This window comes from Aphelocoma coerulescens, unplaced genomic scaffold (genome assembly GCF_041296385.1).
Source record: "Aphelocoma coerulescens isolate FSJ_1873_10779 unplaced genomic scaffold, UR_Acoe_1.0 HiC_scaffold_60, whole genome shotgun sequence".
NCBI lineage: Eukaryota > Metazoa > Chordata > Aves > Passeriformes > Corvidae > Aphelocoma > Aphelocoma coerulescens.
In genome coordinates, this window is record NW_027183949.1 from 1,599,534 (window position 1) to 1,624,298 (window position 24,765).

The window sequence follows — 24,765 nt, forward strand, 5'->3', positions numbered from 1 at the left end:
AAGGGAAATATGGGAGGGTGATTATCCTCTGTCTGACAAGGGTGAAAGCCCAGAGGATCTTGGAACAGGACAGAGTGACAGAGCACCTCCCCTCACTCTCCACTCACCGCCTTGCCTCACAGAACTCGCTCTATTCTCCCCGAGGGCAGCAGCAATGCTGAGTGTTTCTGACATCCAAAACCAGTCAGCCGGGGAGATGAAGAGGAGCTGTAAAAACCTCTAGAACACTTTAACAGCTTTTGCCATTCCTGTTCTTGGGCCCTGGGAGTGCCCTTGTGTTAGCTGGGGTTTCAAAGTGTAACACCAGGACAGGTGGCTGTCCCCCTCCCACTTCTGCACAGCAAGGCTGAATTATAAAACCCCCCGGAGCAATTGCCCTGAAACTCATGTCGCACGCAGCCAGCACCAAGCAGGGCTGCGGCTGGAGCTGAAGGAAGATCTGCTAGAAAAACAGAAGGGTGTTGTCGGTGATGGAACACGGACTTCGCCGGCCGCATGCAAAGCCAAATTTCCTCGCACGAGTCACATCTTTATATACTGTTCCAAACCCACAGTTCAGCAGCTACAAACTTCAGCTTCTAAGGTTATATGTTTTACATCTCCAAGGGCTACAGATTACCATCTCCTCGCCCAATCTCCCGTTAACTATCCTACTCTTTGTCTCGCCTCTTGCTCTTTGTCTCGCCTCCTGCCAGACGCGGCCCCGGCCCGCCCCGTCTCTCGTCTCTCGCAAGGCCCCAGGCCAGCCAAAGCCGTTCTCCGTGGCGACACTCTGAATCCCCATAAGGTGTCAGTGTGTGACAGGAGAAGCATTTGTGGGACATGGCTTTGATTTGGCTGAGAGCCGTTTCCCTTAAGCTGTCACTGACTTTTCTCCATGAACAGGTCCCCATGTCCACACACAGCCAATGTCCAACAGCAGCTCCATCAGCCCCTTTCTCCTGCTGCCATTGGCAGACACGCGGCAGCTGCAGCTCCTGCACTTCAGTCTCTTCCTGGGCATCTCCCTGGCTGCCCTCCTGGGCAGCGGCCTCATCATCAGCGCCGGAGCCTGCGGCCAGCACCTGCACACGCCCATGTTCTTCTTCCTGCTGACCCTTGCCCTCACCGACCTGGGCTCCATCTGCACCACTGTCCCCAAAGCCATGCACAATTCCATTTTGGGACACCACAACCACCTCCTACGCAGGAGGTGCTGCACAGCCCCTTTCTCTTTCTCTTTCTCCTTCTCTCTTTCTCCTTCTCCTTCTCTTTCTCCTTCTCTTTCTCTTTCTCTTTCTCTCTTTCTCTCTTCCTCTCTTCCTCTTCCTCTTCCTCTTCCTCTTCCTCTTCCTCTTCCTCTTCCTCTTCCTCTTCCTCTTCCTCTTCCTCTTCCTCTTCCTCTTCCTCTTCTCTCTTTCTCTCTTTCTCTCTTTCTCTCTTTTTCTCTCTTTCTCTTTCTCTCTCTCTTCCTCTTTTTCATTTCAGCGGAGTTTTCCCTCCTCGCCGCCGTCGAGTGCTACGACCGCTACGTGTCCCTCTGCAAACCCCTGCACTACGGGACCCTCCTGGGCAGCAGAGCTTGTGCTCACATGGCAGCAGCTGCCTGGGCCAGTGGCTTTCTCAATGCTCTGCTGCACACGGCCACTACCTTTTCCTTGCCCCTGTGCCAGGGTGTCTTGGGGTGACCTTATGATGTGTATCCCATATCTCTGCCTATGCCCAGAAATTAATTTCTGTGTCTTTCTATGCCTCTAAACTGAGCAAAACTTTTTCAGGGCAGTTTGCAGTTTGTTCAAGGTCACACAGAGATAGCAGGTTGGTTTTTTTTTCCCAGCTGCGGCAGGGGAGCGAGGAAGCACCCAGCTTGCTTTCTTTTTTTTCCAGTCAGCTTTTGGCCAGTTTTTTTTTTTCAGCTTCTTGTTCTCTGGAGAGAGAGACTGAGAGTTTGGACTTTGTTTTTCCTTCTCTGGAATTCCGGATTTTCTCCCTTTTCTACTGGACTGCTTTTCAACCTCAGAGCACATCGGGAGGACTTTCCACCGGGCACAGAGGGCCTGGCCCTGGCCCAAGCCCCAGCGCCGAGGAGACCAAAGGGAGGACTCTTAACACTTTCCCAGGTTTTTCCTCCACAGTGAAACATTTTATTATTTAGCCTTATTTTCCTTTTCCCGTGTGTTTGGTAAATAAATAGTTTTATCTCCTTCACTTTCCTTCGAGGAAAATTTATTTTTTCCCGAACCTGGGGGGGGGAAGGGGTAGTTGTGCCTTCTCTCAGAGGATATATTTCTAAATTTGGCCAAACTGGAACAAATTTAGTGGCGCCCAATGTGGGGCTCGAAGGAAAGTGAAAAAAACTGTGCTAATTACATTTTGGTTTGAATTTACTTATTCTGTGTTGGGGTAAACTAATCACCATGGTGGTTGAGTTCATAATGTCTCTCTGGCTTGATGTACTCATGTCTTTTTGGTCTTTAGGCTTCATTGAGGTACTGGTTTTTTTTTGGTCCCTAGGGTTGTTTGCCTATCCACAACTTGCTCCAATCTTGTCCCTGATATGTAAATTTTACAGAGCAGGGAGACGAATCAGGATTTCTATCTTCCTGTGCTCGGTGATAATGATTTATAAGAAGTTGACAGAGGTACAGGCAGCTGTTCAAAGTGTGTATGATAAGTGGTTTCTCCGTCCTAACCCCAGTCCTAGCTTCAGTAGCCTGTTTTGGGAATTTATTAGTAATTGTACCCAGATTGTTAGAGGAGGGGGAGACGGGGTTTCCCTTCCCTTTAAATTTGATAGGTTTTCTTTTGAGAATGTTCAGCTTCCCCTGGATATTAAAGAGACCACCCTCCTGGTATTTAATCTGGCAATCTTCCTCTATGTGGTTTGCAGCTTGTCTAGAATAAGAGCTCAGATTTCCAGGGTGACTGATGAGACACCTGACCCAGAGGTGGAACATCCTGAGTGGTGTGGGGAATGGGAGGATATGGGCCAAATCTTGAAGAAATTCTCTGACCCAATGGTTTGCAAGTTTCCCCCTGAACAAGTTCAGAAACCAGCTGAGGTGGCAAAATATCTGAAAGAGAAATACAATGACAATTCCAATGAGAACAAGCTCCTTGCAATATGTTGGGCTTTGGCATATGCCTATCGCACACTGCAGCATGTAATGGTAGAGAGACAGGAAGATAAATCAGCAAAGCCTGCAGATACCCCAGTCACTCAGGCTGCAGATAAACCAGACTGCAAGCCCAAACCAGATGGAGAGTCTAAGCCACTGACAGTGGCTCCTGTCACGAGGAAGAAGCACACCACCAAAACTGATCGCCCAGTGAAAGATGATGATGATGCAGGGGAAGGGACCTCAAAAGATGCAGGGGAAGGAACCTCAAAACCACCAACTGACTCAGGCACAGAAACCATTACTGAGTCCATGTCCATAAAGGACCTTCACAGCCTAAGAAAGGATTACACCCGACGGTCCGATGAATCCATAATAAGTTGGATGGTCCGTATTTGGGATGCGGCAGGTGATGATGTGATGCTGGACGGTGCTGAAGCGAGGCATTTGGGATCCCTGTCACATGATCCAGTGATCGACCAAGCGATGAAAAGGGGGGCTGATTCTACCAGTGTCTGGAGACGAGTTTTAACAGGCGTGGCTGAAAGATATATGTGTGGAGATGATCTCTACATGCAGCAAACCCCATGGAAGACCATAGAGCAAGGGATCCAACGCCTGAGAGAACTAGGGGTGGTAGAGGTTGTCTTTGCAAATGACCCAGGATTGAGGAGTCCAGACCGGGCCAGAGTTATTCCATACATGTGGCGAAAACTCATACACCTTGGGCCACCAGAATACGCTTCTGCTTTAGCAATAATGAAACCGGACTATGGTGCGAATGAGACTGTGAAGGATATGGCAGTGAAGCTCCGAGCATATGCAGACTCTGTGCATGGCCCAACACATGCAAGAATTGCAGCTGTGGAAACACATATGCAGAAAATGGAAGAGAAGATGGAGAAGAGTCTCCAGGAGATTAAAGAGTGCCTTCTCCGCGGACGTTCCCCAGAGAGAAGGCACACCCCACGAAGTGAGCTGTGGGATTTCCTGTGTGACAGTGGGGAAAACATGAAGAACTGGGGTAGACAACCTACTTCTGCTTTGGCTGCACGAGTGCGTGAATTGAAGGAGCGCAAGTCTCAGAAAGGAGGATCTACCAAAAAGGAAGTAGCTCCAGTTGCCTGTGGCCAAACTGCCGGAAATGATGGAAAAGACGATGGCATGTCCAATTCCCATGAAGGAACCTCTAAGATACAGGCCCAGGGAAAAAAGGATAACCAGGCATAGAGGGGCCCTGCCTCTAGCCAGGTAGAGGTCAGGGAAAACCGCGTTTTTTGGACTGTGTGGATTCGTTGGCCTGGTACATCAGAACCACAAAAATATGATGCCTTGGTTGACACTGGTGCGCAGTGTACAATAATTCCATCGCAGCATGTGGGGCTAGAATCTGTTTCTATTTCTGGTGTAACAGGTGGATCACAAAATTTAACCTTGGTGGAAGCTGAGGTGAGCCTGACTGGAACTGAGTGGAAGAAACATCTCATTGTGACTGGCCCAGAGGCCCCGTGCATTTTGGGCATAGATTTCCTCCGGAACGGGTATTTTAGAGACCCAAAGGGACTCAAGTGGGCTTTTGGAATAGCTGCTGTGGAGACAGAGGGCATTAAGCAATTGAACACTTTGCCTGGGTTATCAGAGAACCCGTCTGCAGTCGGCCTTCTGAAGGTGGAAGAACAAAGAGTACCAATTGCTACCTCGACAGTGCATCGCCGACAGTACCGGACAACTCGAGATGCTGTGATTCCCATCCACAAGATGATCCGTGAGCTGGAGAGCCAAGGGGTGGTCAGCAAGACCCACTCGCCCTTCAATAGTCCCATTTGGCCTGTGCGCAAATCTGAAGGAGAATGGAGATTGACTGTGGACTATCGTGCCTTAAATGAAGTGACTCCACCACTGAGTGCTGCTGTGCCGGACATGTTGGAGCTCCAGTATGAGCTAGAGTCCAAAGCAGCGAAGTGGTATGCCACCATTGACATTGCCAATGCATTTTTCTCCATTCCTCTGGCAGCAGAGTGCAGGCCTCAGTTTGCCTTCACCTGGAGGGGTGTGCAATACACCTGGAACCGACTGCCCCAGGGGTGGAAGCACAGCCCCACCATCTGCCATGGGCTGATCCAGATTGCACTAGAAAAGGGTGAGGCTCCAGAACATCTGCAGTACATTGACGACATCATTGTGTGGGGGAACACTGCAGCAGAAGTTTTTGAGAAAGGAGAGAAAGTTATCCAGATTCTCCTGGAAGCTGGTTTCGCCATCAAGAAGAGCAAAGTCAAGGGACCTGCCCGAGAGATCCAGTTCCTGGGAGTAAAGTGGCAAGATGGACGGCGTCAGATTCCCGCTGAGGTCATCAATAAGATCACTGCAATGTCTCCACCAACCAACAAGAAGGAAACACAAGCTTTCCTAGGCGCCATAGGTTTCTGGAGGATGCACATTCCTGAGTACAGCCAGATTGTGAGTCCTCTCTACCTGGTTACCCGCAAGAAGAACGATTTCCATTGGGGCCCCGAACAGCAACAAGCCTTTGCCCAGATCAAGCAGGAAATCGCTCATGCAGTAGCCCTTGGCCCAGTCAGGACAGGACCCGAAGTGAAGAACGTGCTCTACTCTGCAGCCGGGAACAATGGCCTGTCTTGGAGCCTCTGGCAGAAGGTGTCTGGTGAGACTCGAGGTCGACCACTGGGATTCTGGAGCCGGAGCTACAGAGGATCTGAAGCCAACTACACCCCAACAGAGAAGGAAATCTTGGCGGCCTATGAAGGAATCCAAGCCGCCTCAGAGGTAATTGGCACTGAGGCACAACTCCTCCTGGCACCCCGACTACCGGTGCTGGGATGGATGTTCAAAGCAGAGGTTCCCTCTACCCACCACGCCACCAATGCCACATGGAGCAAATGGATTGCTCTCATCACACAGCGCGCCCGTATTGGAAAACTGAATCGCCCTGGGATTTTGGAAATAATCACAAACTGGCCAGAAGGTGAAAACTTTGGTCTCGCTGATGAAGAAGAACAAGTGACACGTGCTGAAGAAGCTCCACCATACAACCAACTGCCATCAGAAGACACACGCTACGCTCTTTTCACCGACGGTTCTTGTCGCATCGTAGGGATGAAACGAAAGTGGAAAGCAGCCGTATGGAGTCCCACACGACGGGTTGCAGAAGCTACTGAAGGAGAAGGTGGATCAAGCCAACTCGCTGAACTCAAAGCTGTTCAACTAGCCCTGGACATTGCTGAAAGAGAGAAGTGGCCAAAGCTCTACCTCTACACCGATTCATGGATGGTAGCCAATGCTCTGTGGGGGTGGCTAGAAAAGTGGAAAAAAGCTAATTGGCAGCGTAGGGGAAAACCAATCTGGGCTGCTGAAGAGTGGAAAGACATCGCTGCCCGAGTAAGAAAGCTGGTTGTGAAAGTCCGCCATGTAGATGCCCATGTCCCCAAGAGTAGGGCTAATGAAGAACACCAAAACAACAAGCAGGTAGATCAGGCTGCAAAGATAGAAGTGTCACAGGTAGATTTGGACTGGAAACACAAGGGAGAGTTGTTCCTAGCTCGATGGGCTCATGATGCCTCAGGCCATCAGGGCAGAGATGCCACCTATAAGTGGGCACGAGACCGAGGGGTGGATCTAACCATGGACAGTATCTCCCAGGTGATCCATGACTGTGAGACATGCGCTGCGATCAAGCAGGCCAAGCGGGTGAAGCCCCTGTGGTATGGTGGGCGGTGGTCCAAATACAAGTATGGGGAGGCCTGGCAGATTGATTACATCACACTGCCTCAAACACGCCAAGGCAAGCGCCATGTGCTCACAATGGTAGAAGCCACCACTGGATGGTTGGAGACCTACCCTGTGCCTCACGCTACGGCCCGGAACACCATCCTGGGCCTCGAAAAGCAAGTCCTTTGGAGGCATGGTACCCCTGAGAGAATTGAATCTGACAATGGGACTCATTTTAAGAACAGCCTTATTAACACCTGGGCTAGAGAACATGGCATTGAGTGGGTGTACCACATCCCTTACCATGCACCAGCTGCAGGCAAAGTGGAACGGTGCAATGGATTGTTGAAAACCACTTTGAAGGCACTAGGTGGGGGAACTTTCAAAAATTGGGAACAGCATCTAGCAAAGGCCACCTGGTTAGTTAACACCCGAGGTTCCACCAATAGAGCTGGTCCAGCCCAATCTGAATCCCTGCATACAACAGATGGAGATAAGGTCCCAGTAGTGCATGTCAGAGGTCTGTTAGGAAAGCCTGTGTGGATAAATTCTGCCTCGAGTACAGACAAACCCATCCGTGGGGTTGTCTTTGCCCAGGGACCTGGTTGCACATGGTGGGTAATGCAGAAAGACGGAACAACACGTTGTGTACCACAGGGAGATCTGATTGTTGTGTGAAAACCACCTGTAGTGTGAAATGCTTGTATACCCCTGCTTGCTGATTGTCACTGTCACTGTTTGTATATAGTTGTGTATATATATATATATAAATGTGTGTGCAGAATTAAAATATCTTAGTTTGGACATTGAGCCACCAATATGGGATAAGGGGTGGAATGTCTTGGGGTGACCTTATGATGTGTATCCCATATCGCTGCCTATGCCCAGAAATTAATTTCTGTGTCTTTCTATGCCTCTAAACTGAGCAAAACTTTTTCAGGGCAGTTTGCAGTTTGTTCAAGGTCACACAGAGATAGCAGGTTGGTTTTTTTTTCCCAGCTGCGGCAGGGGAGCGAGGAAGCACCCAGCTTGCTTTCTTTTTTTTCCAGTCAGCTTTTGGCCAGTTTTTTTTTTTCAGCTTCTTGTTCTCTGGAGAGAGAGACTGAGAGTTTGGACTTTGTTTTTCCTTCTCTGGAATTCCGGATTTTCTCCCTTTTCTACTGGACTGCTTTTCAACCTCAGAGCACATCGGGAGGACTTTCCACCGGGCACAGAGGGCCTGGCCCTGGCCCAAGCCCCAGCGCCGAGGAGACCAAAGGGAGGACTCTTAACACTTTCCCAGGTTTTTCCTCCACAGTGAAACATTTTATTATTTAGCCTTATTTTCCTTTTCCCGTGTGTTTGGTAAATAAATAGTTTTATCTCCTTCACTTTCCTTCGAGGAAAATTTATTTTTTCCCGAACCTGGGGGGGGGAAGGGGTAGTTGTGCCTTCTCTCAGAGGATATATTTCTAAATTTGGCCAAACTGGAACACAGGGCAGTGCCCTGGGCCAGTTCTTGGGTGAAATCCCACACATCCTCAAGCTCTCCTGCTCACACTGCCACCTCAGGGAACTCGGGCTTGTTGTGTTTTCCATCTGTTTAACTTTTGGTTCATTTGTGTTCCTTCTTTTCTCCTATGTGCAGATCTTCAGGGCTGTGCTGAGGATCCCCTCTGAGCAGGGATGGCACAAAACCTTTTGCACGTGCCTCCCTCACCTGGCCATGGTCTCCCTGTTCCTCAGCACTGGCTTTGTTGCCTGCTTGAAGCCCCCCTCCAGGTCCTCCCCATCCGTGGACCTGGCACTGCCAGTTCTGTACTCAGTGCTGCCTCCAGCCCTGAAGTCCCTCATCTACAGCCTGAGGAACCAGGAGCTCAAGGATGCCCTGAGGAAAATGATGACTGGATGCTTTCCAGAAGCAAAAACCTGCCTGTTTTCAGCTCCATAGGCTAAAGTGTAATCATTAGAGGCCCAGCCTGCCTTCTCAGGTTGTTTTGGTGGTGGTGCTTTGGGGGCTTTTTTTCTTCTCCTATGTTAATGTTGTACCCAAAAGATTTTGTTATGCATCTTATTCCCTGTTTACAGGCTGAATGGGACTGTTGACAGGGACTGTGTCAATGAGGAGTCTGCTCTGTGTGTATTCACATGAAAGAAAGGACCCATCAGCAAGGTCTTTGTTCAAGATCCTTTGGTTGAGTCCATCCCTGAAGCTGGAGGGCAGGACCAGTTTTGCAGGCGTGGGGCAGGGAAGAGTCCCAGCAGAGCAGCACAGCCAGGGAGCAGCAGAGCTTGGTCTTTTCAGAGCTCCTCTCTTATTACTTCCACTCTCTCCTTTGGAGCTGCTGTGATGGTGTAAGGCCAACAGCTCTGTGTGGGTGGTGCGAGTCCTGCTGCGTGTCACAGGCAGGGACAGGCCATGGGCACAGCTGGGACACAGCTGGGCTCCGCCACAGCAGTTCCATCAGCAAAGGGCATCTCCTGAAGGCACTGCAGGAAGGCTTTGCTCTCCCTGCACAGTCACTGTCAGGAAGAGGCCCAAGGAAGAGACTCTAAAGAGGCTGCCTGTGTTCCTTGTTCTCCCAGGGCTCAGTGGGATGAGATCAGGGTCCCAGTGTGGCCTTCAAGAGACTCAGGTGTGGTTCAGGTTTTGCTTGGTGGTGGCCAGTGCCCACCAGATGGTGAATGGTCTGTGATGAACCTTCCTGGGGCTCTGCAGCTTGTGCCAGGCCTGATGGCAGGGGAATGTTCTTCTGGAGGGACTTGGGAGCTGCCAGGAGAACGCAGGGGACCTGCAGGGACAGTGTGTGCCAGGGATCAGCCGTGAGTGGAGCTCCCTGGGCACAGGCCTGTCCAGGGTGGGCTCACCCAGAGATAAAGGACTGAATGTTTCCTGTGAGCCATGAGAGCTCTGCAGCCCCAGGGGACACAGCAGGTACAGGGAAAGGAGTCTGGGCAGTGACTCGTCTGACCCTCTGGGAACTTGCAGAGGAGGATCCAGGGCAGCCCCAGCCCATGCGCCAGCCCTGGAACAAGGCAGGCACCTCGGAGCACCCTCCATGGCCACAGCAGAGCCTGTGTGGGAGGGGGTCCGTGCAGGGAGCACCATCAGCTGCAGAGCTCTGTCTCCCAGCTTGAGCAGCACAGCCCAGCAGAGGCAGCCCATGGCCCCGGGCAGCACAGCCGCCATGCTCTGCAGAGCAGCACCCCCAGCTCGGGGGCTGTGGGCAGCAGGGCAGAGGCTACAGCAAGGGCTGCTCAGGCCAGCACAGACGTGTTTCCCTGGGAAAGGCTCTGTGGGGAGCTGGGATGGGCCAGGAGAAGAGCAGCAGCTCGTGTGTGTGCAGAGGAGCCCTGGCAAGAGGCTGCCCTGTCCCTGGGATAGCAGCAGGAGCAGCCTGAGGAGCCCCAGAGCCAACTCTCTGCTGCTGTGCTGGGCAGCGGGGCCCTGGGGCTGCAGGAGCTGCCCGAGCTGAGGATCTCCTGAGCATTCCAGACACAGAGTCACTGTCCCGCACCTCCAGTGCCTCCAGTTCCTGCTGCAGGGCCAGACAGGACTGGGCTTCTTTGCAGGGCTGGGGCCGGGGCAGGGAGAGGAAAACAATGGACCCTTGATTATAAGACTCCCCTCCGTGTCACAATGCTCTCCATGGTTCCACGAGGCCTTGCAGTGCCACGCTGGCCCCTTGGTTCCTTTGGGCCCCACGCTGTCACTGGGGTGCCCTTGGTTACACGAGGCCCCACGGTGTCGCAAGGCACCTTTGGTTCTCCGAGGGCCCTCAGCGTCTGTTTTGCCAGTGGGCAGGGTCAGCCCCAAAGACACAGACACCAAGTTCAGGAATAGTGTAAGTTATTAGAATGCAAAACTGCAAAGAATCACAAAAGGAGAAGCCCAGCAAAGCACCCAATCATCACTACCAAAGATTGCGTACAGTAATCAAGAAAGAGACAGCACCAGTTACCCTCAGGCCTTGCCATCATCCACATCCTCACATCAGCTGGGGGAAGCTGTCACAGCCAAGGACTGGAGAGCCATTCCCGCACCCTGGGAGTTCCTGCAGGTGCATCCACCTTTGCGGGCAACGAGGCTTCAACCTCGCTGTGAGAGGGCCCAGCTTTGACAGCGTTGAACAAACAAGCCGACATCACTGCTAGTGTGGGAACATCTGGTTTCATTCTCCTCTTTGGTTTCTCCCAAAGCCTGGCCAGGGCTCAAGGAGGAACCGAGGGAGTTTGATCCTAAAGCCCCAAACAAGGCCAGATGGGGCCTCGTCCAGTTTCTAAATACAGAAAGGTCAATCCGTGTTTCACCAATGAACATAGAGCATATTGCTACTAATGCTTTGTTAATGAGCAGATACAAATAGAACATTTGGTTGGAAGGTTCATCTAGATGTCAACTTTGCCTCAGAGCCTGTTGTTCAGGCCTCAGTCAGGGCCTGTTGTTCAGGCCTCACTACTTCAATCAGTCCTTTGACCTAGAGACGAACTGCAACCTTCATAACAATTCTTTTCATCCTACAATCTTAGATTTAAGTATTAGAAATTCTTTGTTGACAAGCCAAAATATCATACGGGACGTGCTTTAAGGGTATCTTTTCACAATCTTCATAGGAACGCTTAACCCAGCCATGATTAAAGAGCTGTCCGTGAGTTTGATTCCATTTCCCTTTATACTGGCTGCAATTGAACAGTTTACAGTGTGGGTGCATACAACCTATTCCAGGAGACAACATCCATCCACAGACACTTTTCCCTACATATATTCCTCTTTATCCGATTTAGGCAAGAAATGCCTTTTCTATGAAAAGGCAGCGGTCGGGGATCGCCACCCTCGGTCTAGAGCTCTGTTTTTATCGTGAACTGTGCTCAAGTTTCTAACCCACCATTTGGGTTGGGCCAGATGGGCCAGCCAAGGCCAGTCATCGGATCCTTCTGGACTTGCACGCACCCAGCAATTACTGAGGTTAAATGAGTTCCCTATCTCTGCTCCTGCTGTTAGAAATCTATTTTCCCAACCAGTGCTCCGATTACAAGGACAACATTAAATCAACAAGATCAACAATAGTTTCACTGTTAAGTGGTCCCTTTCTGTCTGCAGAAGTCACTCACTCAGTGGCACATCAGTCTTCACATCGAGCGCCGTGGATCAGAGCACTTTCCAAAGGGACCATTGGGGCAAACAGGGAGATTTGGTCTGGCAGGCTCTGCAAAACAATATCCTGTAACATCTCTTTGTTCTCTCACAGAACACTTGGCTGCAGGGACATGTGCCCATCTTTCTCACCCAGGTTTCAGGATTCAAACAGTGTTGTCTTTGCCTACAGCTCTTACTTCAGCTGGCTCGGGCGGGCCATTTGGCCTCTGGACCCACACTCTGGCTCCATGATCAGGACTGGTGGATCCAAACCCTTTATCTCCATGAACAGTAGTGATGTGAAGTGGATGTCCTTTTTTCACGGTTGTTTTAAAAACTGGCAATATCAATAACTGTGCTACCCTGCCGTGGGGTTGAATAATCCAGTGTTGTTCACTATTGTTTAACAGAACTACTTTAATTTCTCCTTGATAATCTGCACCAACCACTCCTCCCACCATATGAACACTTGTCAAGGCCAAGCTTGAGTGGGCAGTTATCAAACCAAAGTGTCCCGGAGGAACCTGAATTCCTGTGCCGGTACTGATAACTCTCATTTGCTTCTGATTTTTCCTAATTAATTCTAATGCGTAAAGGTCCAGCCCTGCAGCCTCTGCGATGGCCCTGTCAGGGACCATCACCCCCGGAACAATTTCCCAGGAAGTCAAAGTGTCACTGTCCGTGGTTCTATTTGCAAATTGGGTGCAGCCATGCGCATCCAGGGGGTTTCCATTTCCCCAGTGGGCCCATTGTTAAGGATATGGAGCACATCTGGGAGGTGGGTTTTTCATTGCGACACATTCCCATCTCCTATATTTTTCAACTGCTCTTTTAACAACCCCTTCATCTGTTCAATCAGTTCTGCAGCTTGTGGATAGTCTGGGATATGAAAAACCCAGCAGTCTTACTCACTTTATTTTTCGCAGTAACAGACAAAGCATTCCACGTCCTAGCGTCAGCAAACCCTATAAAAACAGCCACTTTCATCCCTTCCTCCTTCATCTGTTGTATACAATCTCCCACAGTCTCCCAGCGATGCTGGGGTCCTGGCCAGTCCTTTTCTGTAGCGTATTTAGTCTTATATCCCTGAGCAGCCAAAGCTAACAAATGGGTATTTGGAGCATTATTTCACAATGTCATTATATACATGTGAAAACATAAACATCGATTTTTATTATATTATATACATGTAGATCATTTTTTTGTTATTATTCTCATTGTTGTTATTATTATTATTTCCTTTGCTCAAACAAATCCAAACTCAAGATTAAAAACTTCTTCTGTCGCTCCATGTGGGAGCATTTCAACAACAATCGTTCCTTCTGTTGGTGCTGTTTCCGAGATGCTGTTAACAAAATTCACCCTCATCTTCCCAAACCCACAAGTTCTTTTCCTTTTTCCATATGCAATTTTGGGATGCATTTTAATACATCCAGTGCTTCAGCTTCTTTCAATTGACGTCCTCATTGCTCGCACGGAGCTCCGACCTCAGCCCACGCCACAGCCAGCAAACCCTAGGGAAGGTCTTCCCATGCGGGAATTTTGGATGGGACCGATTCCTTACACTTACATTTAAAAAGCAGCATTTTGTTGTGATCTGGCCAGACTATACCAAATTTGTTTTACCAGTGGGCAGGGTCAGCACCAAAGACACAGACACCAACTCAAGGAATCAGCGTCATTTATTGTAGTTCAAAGCAGCAAAGAATCACAAAAGGAGAAGCTCAGCAATGCACCCAATCATCCCTACCAAAGATTGCCCGTAGTGATTAAGAAAGAGACAGCAGCAGTTACCCTCAGACTTTACCATCACCCAGAGCCACCCATCAGCTGGGGGAAGCTGTCACAGCCAAGGACTGGAGAGCCATTCCCGGACACTGGGAGTTCCTGCAGGTGCCTCCACCCACAGGTGAGGCTTCCAACCTCCCTGTGAGAGGGCCCACCTTTGATAGTGTTGAACTAACAAACCGACAGCACTTCTAGCGTGGGAACATCTGGTTTCATTCTCCCGTTTGTTTCTCCCAAAGCCTGGCCAGGGCTCAAGGAGGAAGCAAGGGAGTTGACTTGGACCATACAGCCCCAAACAAGGCCAGATGTCAGATTTCATGGCCTTGTCCAGCTTCCAAATACAGAAAGGTCAATCCATGTTTCACTAATGGGTGGATACATCTATCAGAGCGCTCATGACCGTGCGCATTTCATGAATGAGCAAGTTCAAAGATAACCTTTGCTTGGAAGCTTCTGATGGTGCCCCAAGCCCCAGGACTGGAGGGACCCCTTGGCTGCGGGGCTGGGAGGGAGGGAGCTGCCCCTTGTTCTCACTCTGCCTCACGCAAAGCTGGGCCGCTCACAAGTGGGGCAGCACAGCAAACAGGCAGCCTGCGAGTCTCTTCCATCCTCGTCTCTTGAGATTTTTCACCTTTCAGCTTAGGGTCTACAAAGGCAACTGCTTTTGGTCCCGCTGTGTATCCCCACGTACAGCAATGCTGCTGAATCCGTCTGTAGCACAGCAGCAGGGGAAAGGCCTCAGCCCTTCAGGGTCAGGAGCTGCCGGGCTCTGCCTGAGCAGCTCAGCCAGCAGGAAGGGAGCTGCTCCACACGGCAACGAGGAGCAAAGCACTGCAGCACCTCCTGCTTGGGCAGAGCCCAAATTCGGTGCGGGAATAACAGAGTTCTTCTTGTGCCCTGGTGCATCAGCACTGCAGGTGCTGTGCCCGCAAGGACATGGTTCGAGATCTGCAAAAGAATTCTGCAACTCTTGACTGGGTCAGGATGTCACCAGTGCTAAACTCCACTTTAGTCCAAAGCAACCCGTTTACACCTCTGCTGGTGTCTGCTAGATTTTTTCTTCAGGGTATCCAGACAAAAGTAAACAGAGGAGGAGCCTACATTTTCATTGTTGAGCAGAAATGTATCTCATTTTGCTGTACAATCCTTTTTTAAGACGTGTTATCTCTTTAAAAAAAAAAAAATTAGAAAAAAGAAAAACCAGAAAAAATATGAAAGAGAAAAAACCAAATGTGTAGTGAAAAATCTTCTGTAACTTTGGATTAAGAGGTAACTGATCTTTTTAAAAAGAGAACAAAGTTATTTACTTTGCAAATGTGCTGATGGCATGGATCCATCTCACTGACCTCAGCATCCTTTTTTAAGGATTTTGCGTTTTGCTGTCAATATTAAGTTATTTTAAATTGTGGTTGAAGCAATAGGAAATTGAAATATGGATTGTGCATGACCGTGTCTTGAGTGTAAAAATATTGCGGTTTGAAACTTGGACCTAAAGTATTGCAAATAAAAGTTATAAATACCAATGGATTGTGTGACAGCAGCTTTTCCTCTAGGATGTGCAGCATCAGAAAGACTTCATCAGTGTGGCTGTGGGTGCTTTTAGCTTTGTCCTGTGCCACTCTATGATGACATGAAACAGGACTTCACCTGCCACCAGCCCAGGCCACCCTTTGCCACCCCAGCTCCTTGGAGCTTGGACAAGCAGACACAAAGTCTTTCTGCTGCTTCCCCCTTTTGCACAAATGCACAGAGAGCTGGGATTTTTCCAGGTCTCGTGTCTCCACGATGAATACGGTGAGTTACACAGATGCTTGTCAGCTCCACTTCCTGCCTAGAAATCTTGAAACTGCTTCTAAATGCTGCTCACTTCAGCTCTTGGACACCTACTCCCACAGGGCCGGGAAAAAAATGCCCCTGACGCCAGCTTACAAGGTGAGTTACCCCAAAGAGGGGCTATGTGGGAAATCTCTATCCCTGCCTATCCTTTTAAGAGATCTGTGCCTTGTATCTAAAGGAAGGAACGTGCAAGCAACGTGACTGACACTTTCGCTCTCCGTGTTCGTTCCGCAGCCACGGGTACAAAGACATTATGGGAACCCTTGTGCAGCCAGAGCCTTCCGTCCCTGCAGAAGGGAGCGCGGCGGGTGGGGGCGGTTGGCGGGCAGCGAGCCCCGGACAGCGGGCGAGATCCGGCTCCACACCTGCCAGGCCCTGCTAAGGCTCCATGCCGGCTCCTCTGCAACAGCAAAGACCTTCAGCCGTGTCACTGCCCAGAGGGGCAGTGCTGGCCCGGCCGCACAGCTCCTTTTCCCCACAAGTTGCAGGAGGTGAGAACGCAACACTTGCAAACACCGACTGCGAGCCACAGCGCCGGCTGCGCACCATGAACCTCAGCTCTGGGACCACTGTCTGCCCCAAGCTCCGGGGGATGCAGTGGGAGCCGGGCTGGGCTCTGCCCTGGGGCCATCCTCCAGTGACAGCTGCAAACAGGGAGCATTTAGTTGCCACCAAGAGCCCAGCCACGCGTGGAGGGGAGCCGGTGCAGGTGCGGCCTGCGCTGTTGCCTGCTGTGCTCTGGGGCTGCTGCTCCCCGCAGAGGGAACTGCACTGGCGTGCCAGAGGAGACAAAGAAGCTTCAGCTTAAGCCAAACTGAGCTGGGTGGCTGGGCTGGCAGGAGTGGGGAGGGTCAAGGGCATTCACAGAGCTCATCCTGCTGGAAGGACGAGGAAAAGGGGCAGTGGGAAGCTAACAGTGAGGAGAGCTGAGGCCTGGAGGGCAGCTCTTGAATGACACTCAGGTCTCACCGGACCTCTGAGACATTGCTGTTCTTCTGCCAGTGACAGGATGAGTCCCTAAACCTGGGGCTCGCTCCTCCTCGTGGTCAAAGGCATCAAGGAAGGCTACAGTGCGACAGAGACTGCCCTGAGCTGGCAACTCACTGGGGGAAAAGAGGGAGCACTTGTGAAGTAAAAGGCAGGCGGGGCAGAGAACTGTTCAGAGAAGGGCTGAGCTAAAGCTTGAGCAAGCTGAGAAATGCCATTTGGGGTCATCCCAGATTGATTTCATTTCACAAGTTATTGAACAAGTTTATTTTGGGGGCGGGGGGGGGTGTCATGTTTTCCCCTGGAGGCGTGCACTCTGCAGGCTTGAGCTGCGTTGCCGAAATGCTCGAGCACGTCTCTGCTGCGGCTCACACCGGTTCTTCTTTGGCTTCTTCCGGCCCGGTGCTGAGCCGCAGCAGAGCCCTGGCGGAGCCCAGAGCAGCCTCAGCATCCACAGAGCCCGGCTGCAAGGAGAGAAAGCAGAAACCGCCCGTCACTTGAAGGCTGCTGTCCCCCTTGTCCCAGCCGCCCGTGGTGCCCAGGCCGTGCTGGCCGTGCTCAGAGAGCTGCCCGAAGCCGCCCGTCACTGCTGCCTTTGGCAGGAGAGCAGGATGGCAGGACACGTGCCACCGCCCGCAGCCAGCCGTGGCAGATCCACCTCCTCAGCAGCTGCCCATTGGGATGCTCCTGTGCTCGCTGCCATCTCCCAAAAGCCCTTATCCCAGCCGTGCCAAGAAGACGGGGACCCACCGCACGCCACCCGCCGCCGGAAGAAAAGCTGCTCCCAAGCGATGTCCTCGGCGTTCTCCAAGGCCCCGTCCCATCCACGCTGCAGCTGGTCCCAAGCACTTCCCGATCCAGACTGGACACCACCTACAACGCTTCCTTTAAGGGAAAGAAACAACAAATTAATGAAAAGGGATTACAGACAAAAAGGAGAAACAAGAAAAAAGGTAAAAAGTCTTCTCTCTGTTGGGGGCCTGAGGAAGGCCCAACCTTCCCTACATGCTGGGGAAAAACCCACCCTCGGGCGAGGGAAGCCCACGCTTTCTCCCCTCCCCCCCGCACTGACCCCCAACAGGCACAGCGAGCCCAAAGCAAACAAGCCGAGTGGAGCAGCCCAAGCCCTTCCTTTCCTGCAAAACAAAGCAGCCCGTGCACAGCTCCTGGAGTGCCACCTCTGCTCCTGCCATGGGGGCTTGTTTGTGTCGGGCTGGCTGCCCCAGCCCCAGCCCCAGGAACAGTGGGCGGTGGGGGCTGTTGGCAGGGCCAGGAGCCGACTCCCATTTCCTAAGCACCCCAGCCCATCCCGCCCGCCCTGCCGAAAAGCAGCTTGGCAGCCGGCTGAAGAATTAGTTGCATCCGCCCCAGCAAAGGGGGGAACCTTTGCTTCCCGGCCAGGCTGTGCAATGCCCAAATCTGGGAGCATCCCCCTGGCTGTGGACTCATCTGTAAATTCGCTGTGGAGCCTGGCTTTGAAGAAGGTGCCAGAATCGAAGCCCATCATCTTCAGCTTGCCGGTGGCCAGGTGGAGGAAGAGCTTGCCATCCTTGACGTCATCCTCCATGTCTCCAGCAGCAGCAGGAGTACAGCTTCTCCAGGGGCTCCTTCTTCCCTGCGGCTGAGAGCAGGCTGTCAGTGCCCCGCCCAGGGCCCCGGCTGTCAGTGAAGCAGGACAAGCAAAAGCAGCTTGCACGGCAGCCACCAGTGCTGGGAAGAGCAGCTCAGCGCCAGCACAAGGGCTGCGGGTCCCCATCTGACGACCCCTGCGCAGCAATACAGGCAGGGCAAAAAAGCCTGCGTTTCTTGGCTTCTTCTGGCCAAGGCACGTGTGGAGCTGTAACTTACCGGCTCCCTGGATCAAAGTGTGCCTGTGGCTCTCTCCCTTCTTCTATGGATGATGAATATCCTGCAGCCAAGGATCACACGACAGGTCTTCTAATGAGGGCCTGTCCAAGGAGTGCAGGGACAGACACCATCTGATCAGTTCCTTGCAGTCTGTGGGGAGAAACCAGAAAGCGCCGGTCAGTTGCAGAAGGCTCCTGTCCGCTTTGCCCCACTATTGCCATGCCCAGGCCATGCCATGGGGGCTCCGAGCTGTGCCTGAACTTTCCCATCCATTCTTTGTTTTGGAGGAGAGCAGGAGAGCGAGGCATGTGCCACCTCCTCGGCAGCTGCCAGAGCGGGATGCTCATGAGCCCGCTGCTGTCTCCCAGTACTGCTATTCCCCCCGTGCCGCAGGGATGAGCATGCACCTTGAGAGAGCCGTTCTGGGAGCGACAGCTGGCCCCAGCTGATGTTCCGGCCCTTCGGGAACGGGTGCCGCCCGCAGACCATCTGGTGCAGCACGATGCCCAGGGACCAGACGGTAGCTGCCTCGCCGTAGTACCAGCCAAAATGGGTCCATTCCGGGGGGCTGTACGCTGGTGTTCCTACGGAATAGAGAGGCACTTCATTAGCGGGATGCTGCCTGCTCCCGGAGCCTCGCCCCAGCATCCCTGGGCACGCAGGGGCCGCACCGGTGGCACGCGGCATGACCCGCTGCCCTCTCGCCAGCGCCTGTGACTTGTGGACAAACTGGGGGTTGTAAAAGAAGCCACCGGTGTCACAAGAGGGCAGCGGAAGCCCTGGCAAGGCTCAAGCATTCCATGCAAAGGGAAAACCCGCTCAGTGCCGGGGGTGGGAAAACCATGCCTTCACCCTCCCTGCCTGCATTGCCCCAAAAAAACATTCTGAAGCCAAGGCAAACAAGGCGAGCTGAGCAGTCCAAGCCGGTTCTTGCCTGCACACCAAACCGGCGGGTGCACAGCTTCTGGCCCCCCCCTCTCTGCTACCCCCACCCACGGGTGTGTTTTTGTCACACTGGCTGCCCCAGCCCCAGCGCCAGTCCTGGGCAGAGTGGCTGGCGAAGGCTGCCAGCAGGGCTGGAAGATGGCCCCCCGGCCACCCGCACTCAAAAGCAACTGGGCTGAAAACTCGGTCCCATGACTGGCATCAAAAGGGAGAATCCCCGCTGCCACAGCCAGGTTGGGCCGCGAGATGCCGGCACCGGGAGCCTACCCTGGTGAGGACTCACCTGCAAAGCTGGTGTAGGCTGTGTCTTGCAGGTAGGTGCCGCAGCCAAAGTCAATCAATTTGGCCTGGCCCGTGGCCAGGTCAACCAGGATGTTCTCTGGTTTCAGGTCCCTGTGAAGGACCCCGCAGCTGGTGCAGTGCCGCACGGCCTCCAGGACCTGGCGGAACAGCTCCCGTGCCACCTCCTCGGACAGGAAGCCCCGCGCTCGAATGAAATGGAGCAGGTCCTGAGACTGCTCCGGCCGCTCCATCACCAGCACCACGTTGCTGGGCAGCTCGAGCCACTCGAGGAGCTGCACCACACCAGGGAAGCCGGTGGACACCTTGTCCAGCAGCACGACCTCGAGTGGTGCGCTGGTGCCGTTGGGCTGCGGGAGGAGCACGATGCCGTCAGTGGGGCTGATGCCGTGCCAGGGCTCGGGAAGCCCTCGCCCAGCCCGGGATGCTCTGCGCCCTCCGCTGCCCCCACGCCCGCTCTCCCCCGAGGCGTCCTGGCGCCTTCCACCCTCCCGGGCCTCGGCTCATCCCCGCCCGTCACGCCCCGCCTTCTCCCGCTGCCCACCACCCCCACCCCTACCCCCCCCCGCTCACTCACCAGCTCGCCCCAATGACGGATGCGGGTCCGTGGCACCCATTTGATGGCCACCTGCAAGCCAAGGGGAGCAGCGGGCTGAGCTCGCCGCCCGCCCTGCCGAGCCCCATCCTCCTTCTCCTGCGCCCTCCTCCTTTGCCCCCCGCCTCCTGCGCCCGCCGCCGGCCCCGCCACTCACCGGGGCGCCGTCCGAGAGCCGCGTGGCCGCGAAGACGCTGCCGAAGCCGCCGCGCCCCAGCAGCGAACCCTCCAGGTAGCGCTCCCTCAGGCCCTGCTGCGCATTCCCTGCCGGCGAGACGCGGCTGTCAGCGCTCGGCCCGGGGCCAGAAACGGCCGCCGGGCGCTCCTCAACCGCCCCGGGCCGGGTATCCCCAGATGTTGCCTCTTTCGAAGGGGACACCGGCGGCTCGGGGGCGGGGGCCGCGCTGCCGAGCGGAAGAGCTCGGACCGGGGAAGACGCCGCGGACGCGGCGGGAGCGGCCGCGCCGTCTGTCTCCTCGGCGGGCCCCGGGAGGAGCCGGGGCCGGGGCCGGGGCCGGGGCCGGGGCCGGGCCAGCCGGAGCCAGAGGCTAACAGTGCTGCCCAAGAGGCAGGCACTGATGCCCGCCCAGCGGCGCCACCGCCAGTAGGGCAAGAGCCGGGCGGAGGCGAGACCGCGGCGGGACGCCCGGGGGCGGGGAGGGCGCAGCCCCGCCCGGGGCCGGGGGCGGGCCGGGCGCATGGCCCGGCCTGGCATGGGGAGAGGGAGGCCGCGGAAGGGGCGGAGGGGGTGGAGCACTGAAGGGAGAGCGGGACAGGGGATGCGGGACACTGGGAGAAGGAGAGGAGGAACAGGAGAAGGAACGCAGAGGGTCTGGAGAACCGCTGCTCTTGTATTGCTCTTCTGCTGCTGCCGCTGCTGCCGCTGCTGCTGCTGCCGCCGCTGCCGCTGAAGCGCTGGGAGCGTTGGTCCGCGTGTCCGTGTGTCTGTTGCCCGGGTGTCCGTTTTTGCCCCGCGCGCCCCGCGGCCGAGCCCCGCGCGCCCCGGGCCAGCACGGGCCGCTCCGGGGCCGAAGCGGAGTCCCGGAGCATCTCTTCCTCCCGCAGCCGCGCCAAACGCACCGTCTTGTTTAGCTTCTTCTTCACCAGATTGTAACTCTTCCTTGCGGCAGTCTTGCAACTTGCCCCTGCTGCTGCTGGCTCGCCCCGCGCCGCGGTCTCTTGCTCGCGAGCAACCAAAGCGCTGTCCGCGCTTTTCGCCTGGAGCAGAGCAAAGTGCTGAATGAGGAGCCTGCCAGCGCCAGGCAGAGGCAGCCCCGTGGGAGGGCAGAGCAGGACGTGAGGAGGGAGACGTGCAGCCCCTGCGCGGTGCAGCGCTGCTCCCCGGCCGCTCGGCGTGGGCAGTGGGAGCGGCGGGGCCGTGCCCGGCGCGGTGCCCTCGTCGGCAGGGCTGTTGCTGTTTTCTTGTCCGGTTTCAGGTGAAAATCGGAGACTGCCGATAGGAGGCTTCAAATAAAAGAATGGAAACACTCTTTTTGCTGAGTTCTGATGCCGGTCCAATAGAGCAGCTAAGCTCTCAGCTGTTTGCCTCCTCCCTGCCAATCCAGCACTTTCAGCCTGGAACAAAGGCCCTCTCTGCAAAGAAACTGCTGGCTGGTTTCCTTCTCCTGCTGTTCATTGACACAGGTAGAAAAGCAGACTAGTTTGGATGCTGAGTCTGTCCAAACGGACAGTGAGCTTTGCCATGTGAAGCCAAGACACGGAGTCTTGAGCCCTGCGACAGTGTCATGGGAATCACCTTTGTTGCTGCTGCTGTCTATTGTCACTGCTGAGGGTGCAGTCCCATGGGAGCACATGCCCTGTCTCTAGAAGCCAGAGCCGAGCAAGGCACTGGGCTCTAAAATCTTCCCTTGGCAGGCTTCTGGGGTCTCCAGCATTGCTTTCAAAGCCAAACAGGGAGAAGGCAAGCTGTGTGTAGCTCTTGGTATTGTAGAGTGTCTCAAACTTGCTAAGTCCTAGGTGTTTGAGGTAAGATCAGTTTGGAAGGACTGTGAGGTAGAACTAGTGCAAGACAGAAAAGGGGAGCATAGAAGGGAAGCAATTAATAGTATACGGGAACATCTTGGGTTGTTTCTTTCCGTTTGCATGTCCCTTCTGGGAAGCTGTTTTGCTTTTGCAAGAATCTTGTCCACAGTGATGTTTGCTCTTTTCAAGACCCTTTCCTGGAGACCGAGCTGGAGCTCCTGTCACAAGATGTGCCATCACATGCAGCTTCTCTTGGCTTGCCACACTGTGCGTGCAGCAGGACTCTTGCAGCAAAGCAGGACCAAGGTTTTGAGAGCTTGACAACTTGTCCTTTCTCCTCCTGGTGGACTAGCGAGTTGTGCCGTGGGTAAGGTTTTCGTCGTTACTGTTGTAGGCTAAGGAAACAGGAGGAGGGGGTAGCAGCAATTGTTAGGCTGGCTGAATGGAGAGAAAGAATCTCCGGAGCCTGCAGCCAGAAGTGGAGAGCTGGGGGCTAATCCTTCCAAGCTCTCAGTGGACATCTTGCAAGTGAGCTGGACTGTGAAAATGGTCTGACAGAGGCAGTTGGTTTCTGAGTTCAGCGTAGATACTTGCACATCTGGTGCGTTGGTGCTCAAATCGAGAGTGCAATCGGTTCACAGGAAGCAGCAGAAGAAGCTGGAGCTCGCCGAGCAGGCGACTGAAAGAATCTGCAAAGGAGAAATGCGGGAAATGACTTGGTGTACCTTGCCTGGAAGAAGGGTAGTTTTTTTGAATAATTCCTAATCCGTTCCCTTGGCTTTTGACTTTCCTAACAAGGCCATTTGCATTCCCGATTCAGCACGAGTGAGAGGCCCGGGCTTACGGAAGTGCGCCAAAGATTCCTCCGCAGTGACGCTCAGGTGGAAAGAGGAGCGGGGCGCCTGAGCAGCCTCCGGGGAAGCATCCCGCGAGGTGCAATTTGCGCCGTGCTGGGAGAGGAGCAGGGGGAGAAGGATGGGCCTTGCGTAGCAGCAGCAGCAGCAGCAGCAAGTTTGGGCCGCAGGACATTGGGCCTGCGCCGCTGCCCCACAATGGGCGGGCGTGTTCCCGGGGCTGCGGCCCTGGCACCGCGTCCGCTGAGCTGCCGACGCTGCGGGAGCTCCCCGGGCTGGGCTCGGGTTCCCGCTGGGACTGGGCAGCAGGCTGTGCTCTCACTGTGGTCAGCAGCAGCGGGACGTACCTCTGGACATCCACGTCTCCTGCTGCTGGGAAGAAGCAATGAAGCGAGTGCAGAAGTTCTGCTTCCTCTTTCTCCCGGTGGATTTTTTCGTTTCATTCCACACTCCAGAGGCAATTTCTGTGCTGGCCTCTGGCAGCTGATTCTATTTCAAGAGCACCAGCAACAGGGCTGTGTTTGAGCGCTGTGAATGTGGCCTGTATGACTTTCATTCTCCTCGACTTTTTGCTTATAGACCTGTGAACATTTCAAGATCTGCTAATCAGGATGCCTGCAACAAAGCATCTGAATTCCCCATCAGAAGAGCACTGTGGCTAGCACCGATCAAAAGAGGCAATTGCAGTTTTTCAGATAAAATTCAAGTGGCAACCAGAAGAGGGGGAAGAGCAGCCATGATCTGTAATTCCCAAGGCAAACGCAAGAAAAGCCTCCTGCTGTCACCTGAGGATGAGTGAAACGGTGCTGGGAACAGTGCTGGAACCGGATCCTTTCTTTCTCTGAAGGTTGCATCAGGGCAGCACAGCCGGGCTCTGAGGAATCAGGTCTGTTTGTGGCTGATTGTGTCTCTAGTCCAGAAATTCACCGGGAAAAACCTCTTGGGAAGCCGAGGCACAAGCAGGTGGGAAGGGGCTGGCGCTGCTGCTGCTCTTGGCCAGGAGCCCCGGCTGTGCCGGTACAGGGCCCACTGCGCGGTGGCTCCTGCTGCTGCCAGAGCTGGGCGGGTCTCAGGGACCGGGAATGGACACGGGGGACAGCAAAGGCTGTGGGGGGCTGCAGCGATGTTCACACATGGGCCAGCGCCAGCACAGAGCTTCAGCCCCGCAATTATCCCAGAGGGAAATGCTGGGGAAAGGCTCCATTTCAGCTTTCCTTTACTCATCACTGTGAAGTGACCAAAATAAAAGGAGAACAAGCAGAGCCCGATCTCTTCTCCTTCGGAAGGAGTCCCATGCCTTGGGCTGTGAGAGGCCATGAGGGGCTGTGAAGGGCTGTGAGGCGCCATGAGGGCTTGTTAGGGGCTGTGAAGGGTCATGAGGAGTCGTGAGGGGCCGTGAGGGGCCATGAGGGGCCATGAGGTGCTGTGAGGGGCCATGAGAGATTGTTAGGGGCTGTGAAGGGTCATGAGGGGCCATGAACTGTGAGGGACTGTGAGCTGCCATGAGGGGCCCTGGGGAGCTGTGAGGGGCACCGAGGGGTCATGAGGGGCTGTGAGGGGCCTTGAGGGGCCATAAGGGTCTCTTAGAGGCTGTTGGAGGCCAGGCGCCTCATGGAACCAAGGGTCAGTTATGACACTGTGCAAGCAAGGAGATCATGGTTGACAGTACAGAACTTCATGGAACCA

General features: G+C 54.1%; 2 protein-coding genes across 2 annotated transcripts; one reads left to right on the forward strand and one right to left on the reverse strand.

Moving 5' to 3' along the window:
• Window positions 1-1,529: 1,529 nt before the first annotated feature.
• Window positions 1,530-8,757, forward strand: LOC138101999 (olfactory receptor 14J1-like; the record flags this gene model as incomplete). The annotated part of the gene is made up of 3 exons (XM_068999747.1): window positions 1,530-1,653; window positions 2,323-2,326; window positions 8,310-8,757. Coding segments are annotated over 3 exons (576 nt in total), but the record flags the coding sequence as incomplete, so codon positions are not given.
• A 9,688-nt stretch (window positions 8,758-18,445) lies between these two features.
• On the reverse strand, window positions 18,446-20,957 carry LOC138101973 (serine/threonine-protein kinase pim-1-like). Its single transcript, XM_068999718.1, has 5 exons — window positions 20,400-20,957; window positions 20,225-20,275; window positions 19,631-19,997; window positions 18,810-18,986; window positions 18,446-18,552 (listed from the first exon to the last, which is right to left on the reverse strand). Exons 1-5 carry the CDS (start codon window positions 20,955-20,957, stop codon window positions 18,446-18,448), a joined length of 1,260 nt encoding a protein of 419 aa, XP_068855819.1.
• Window positions 20,958-24,765: the final 3,808 nt, after the last annotated feature.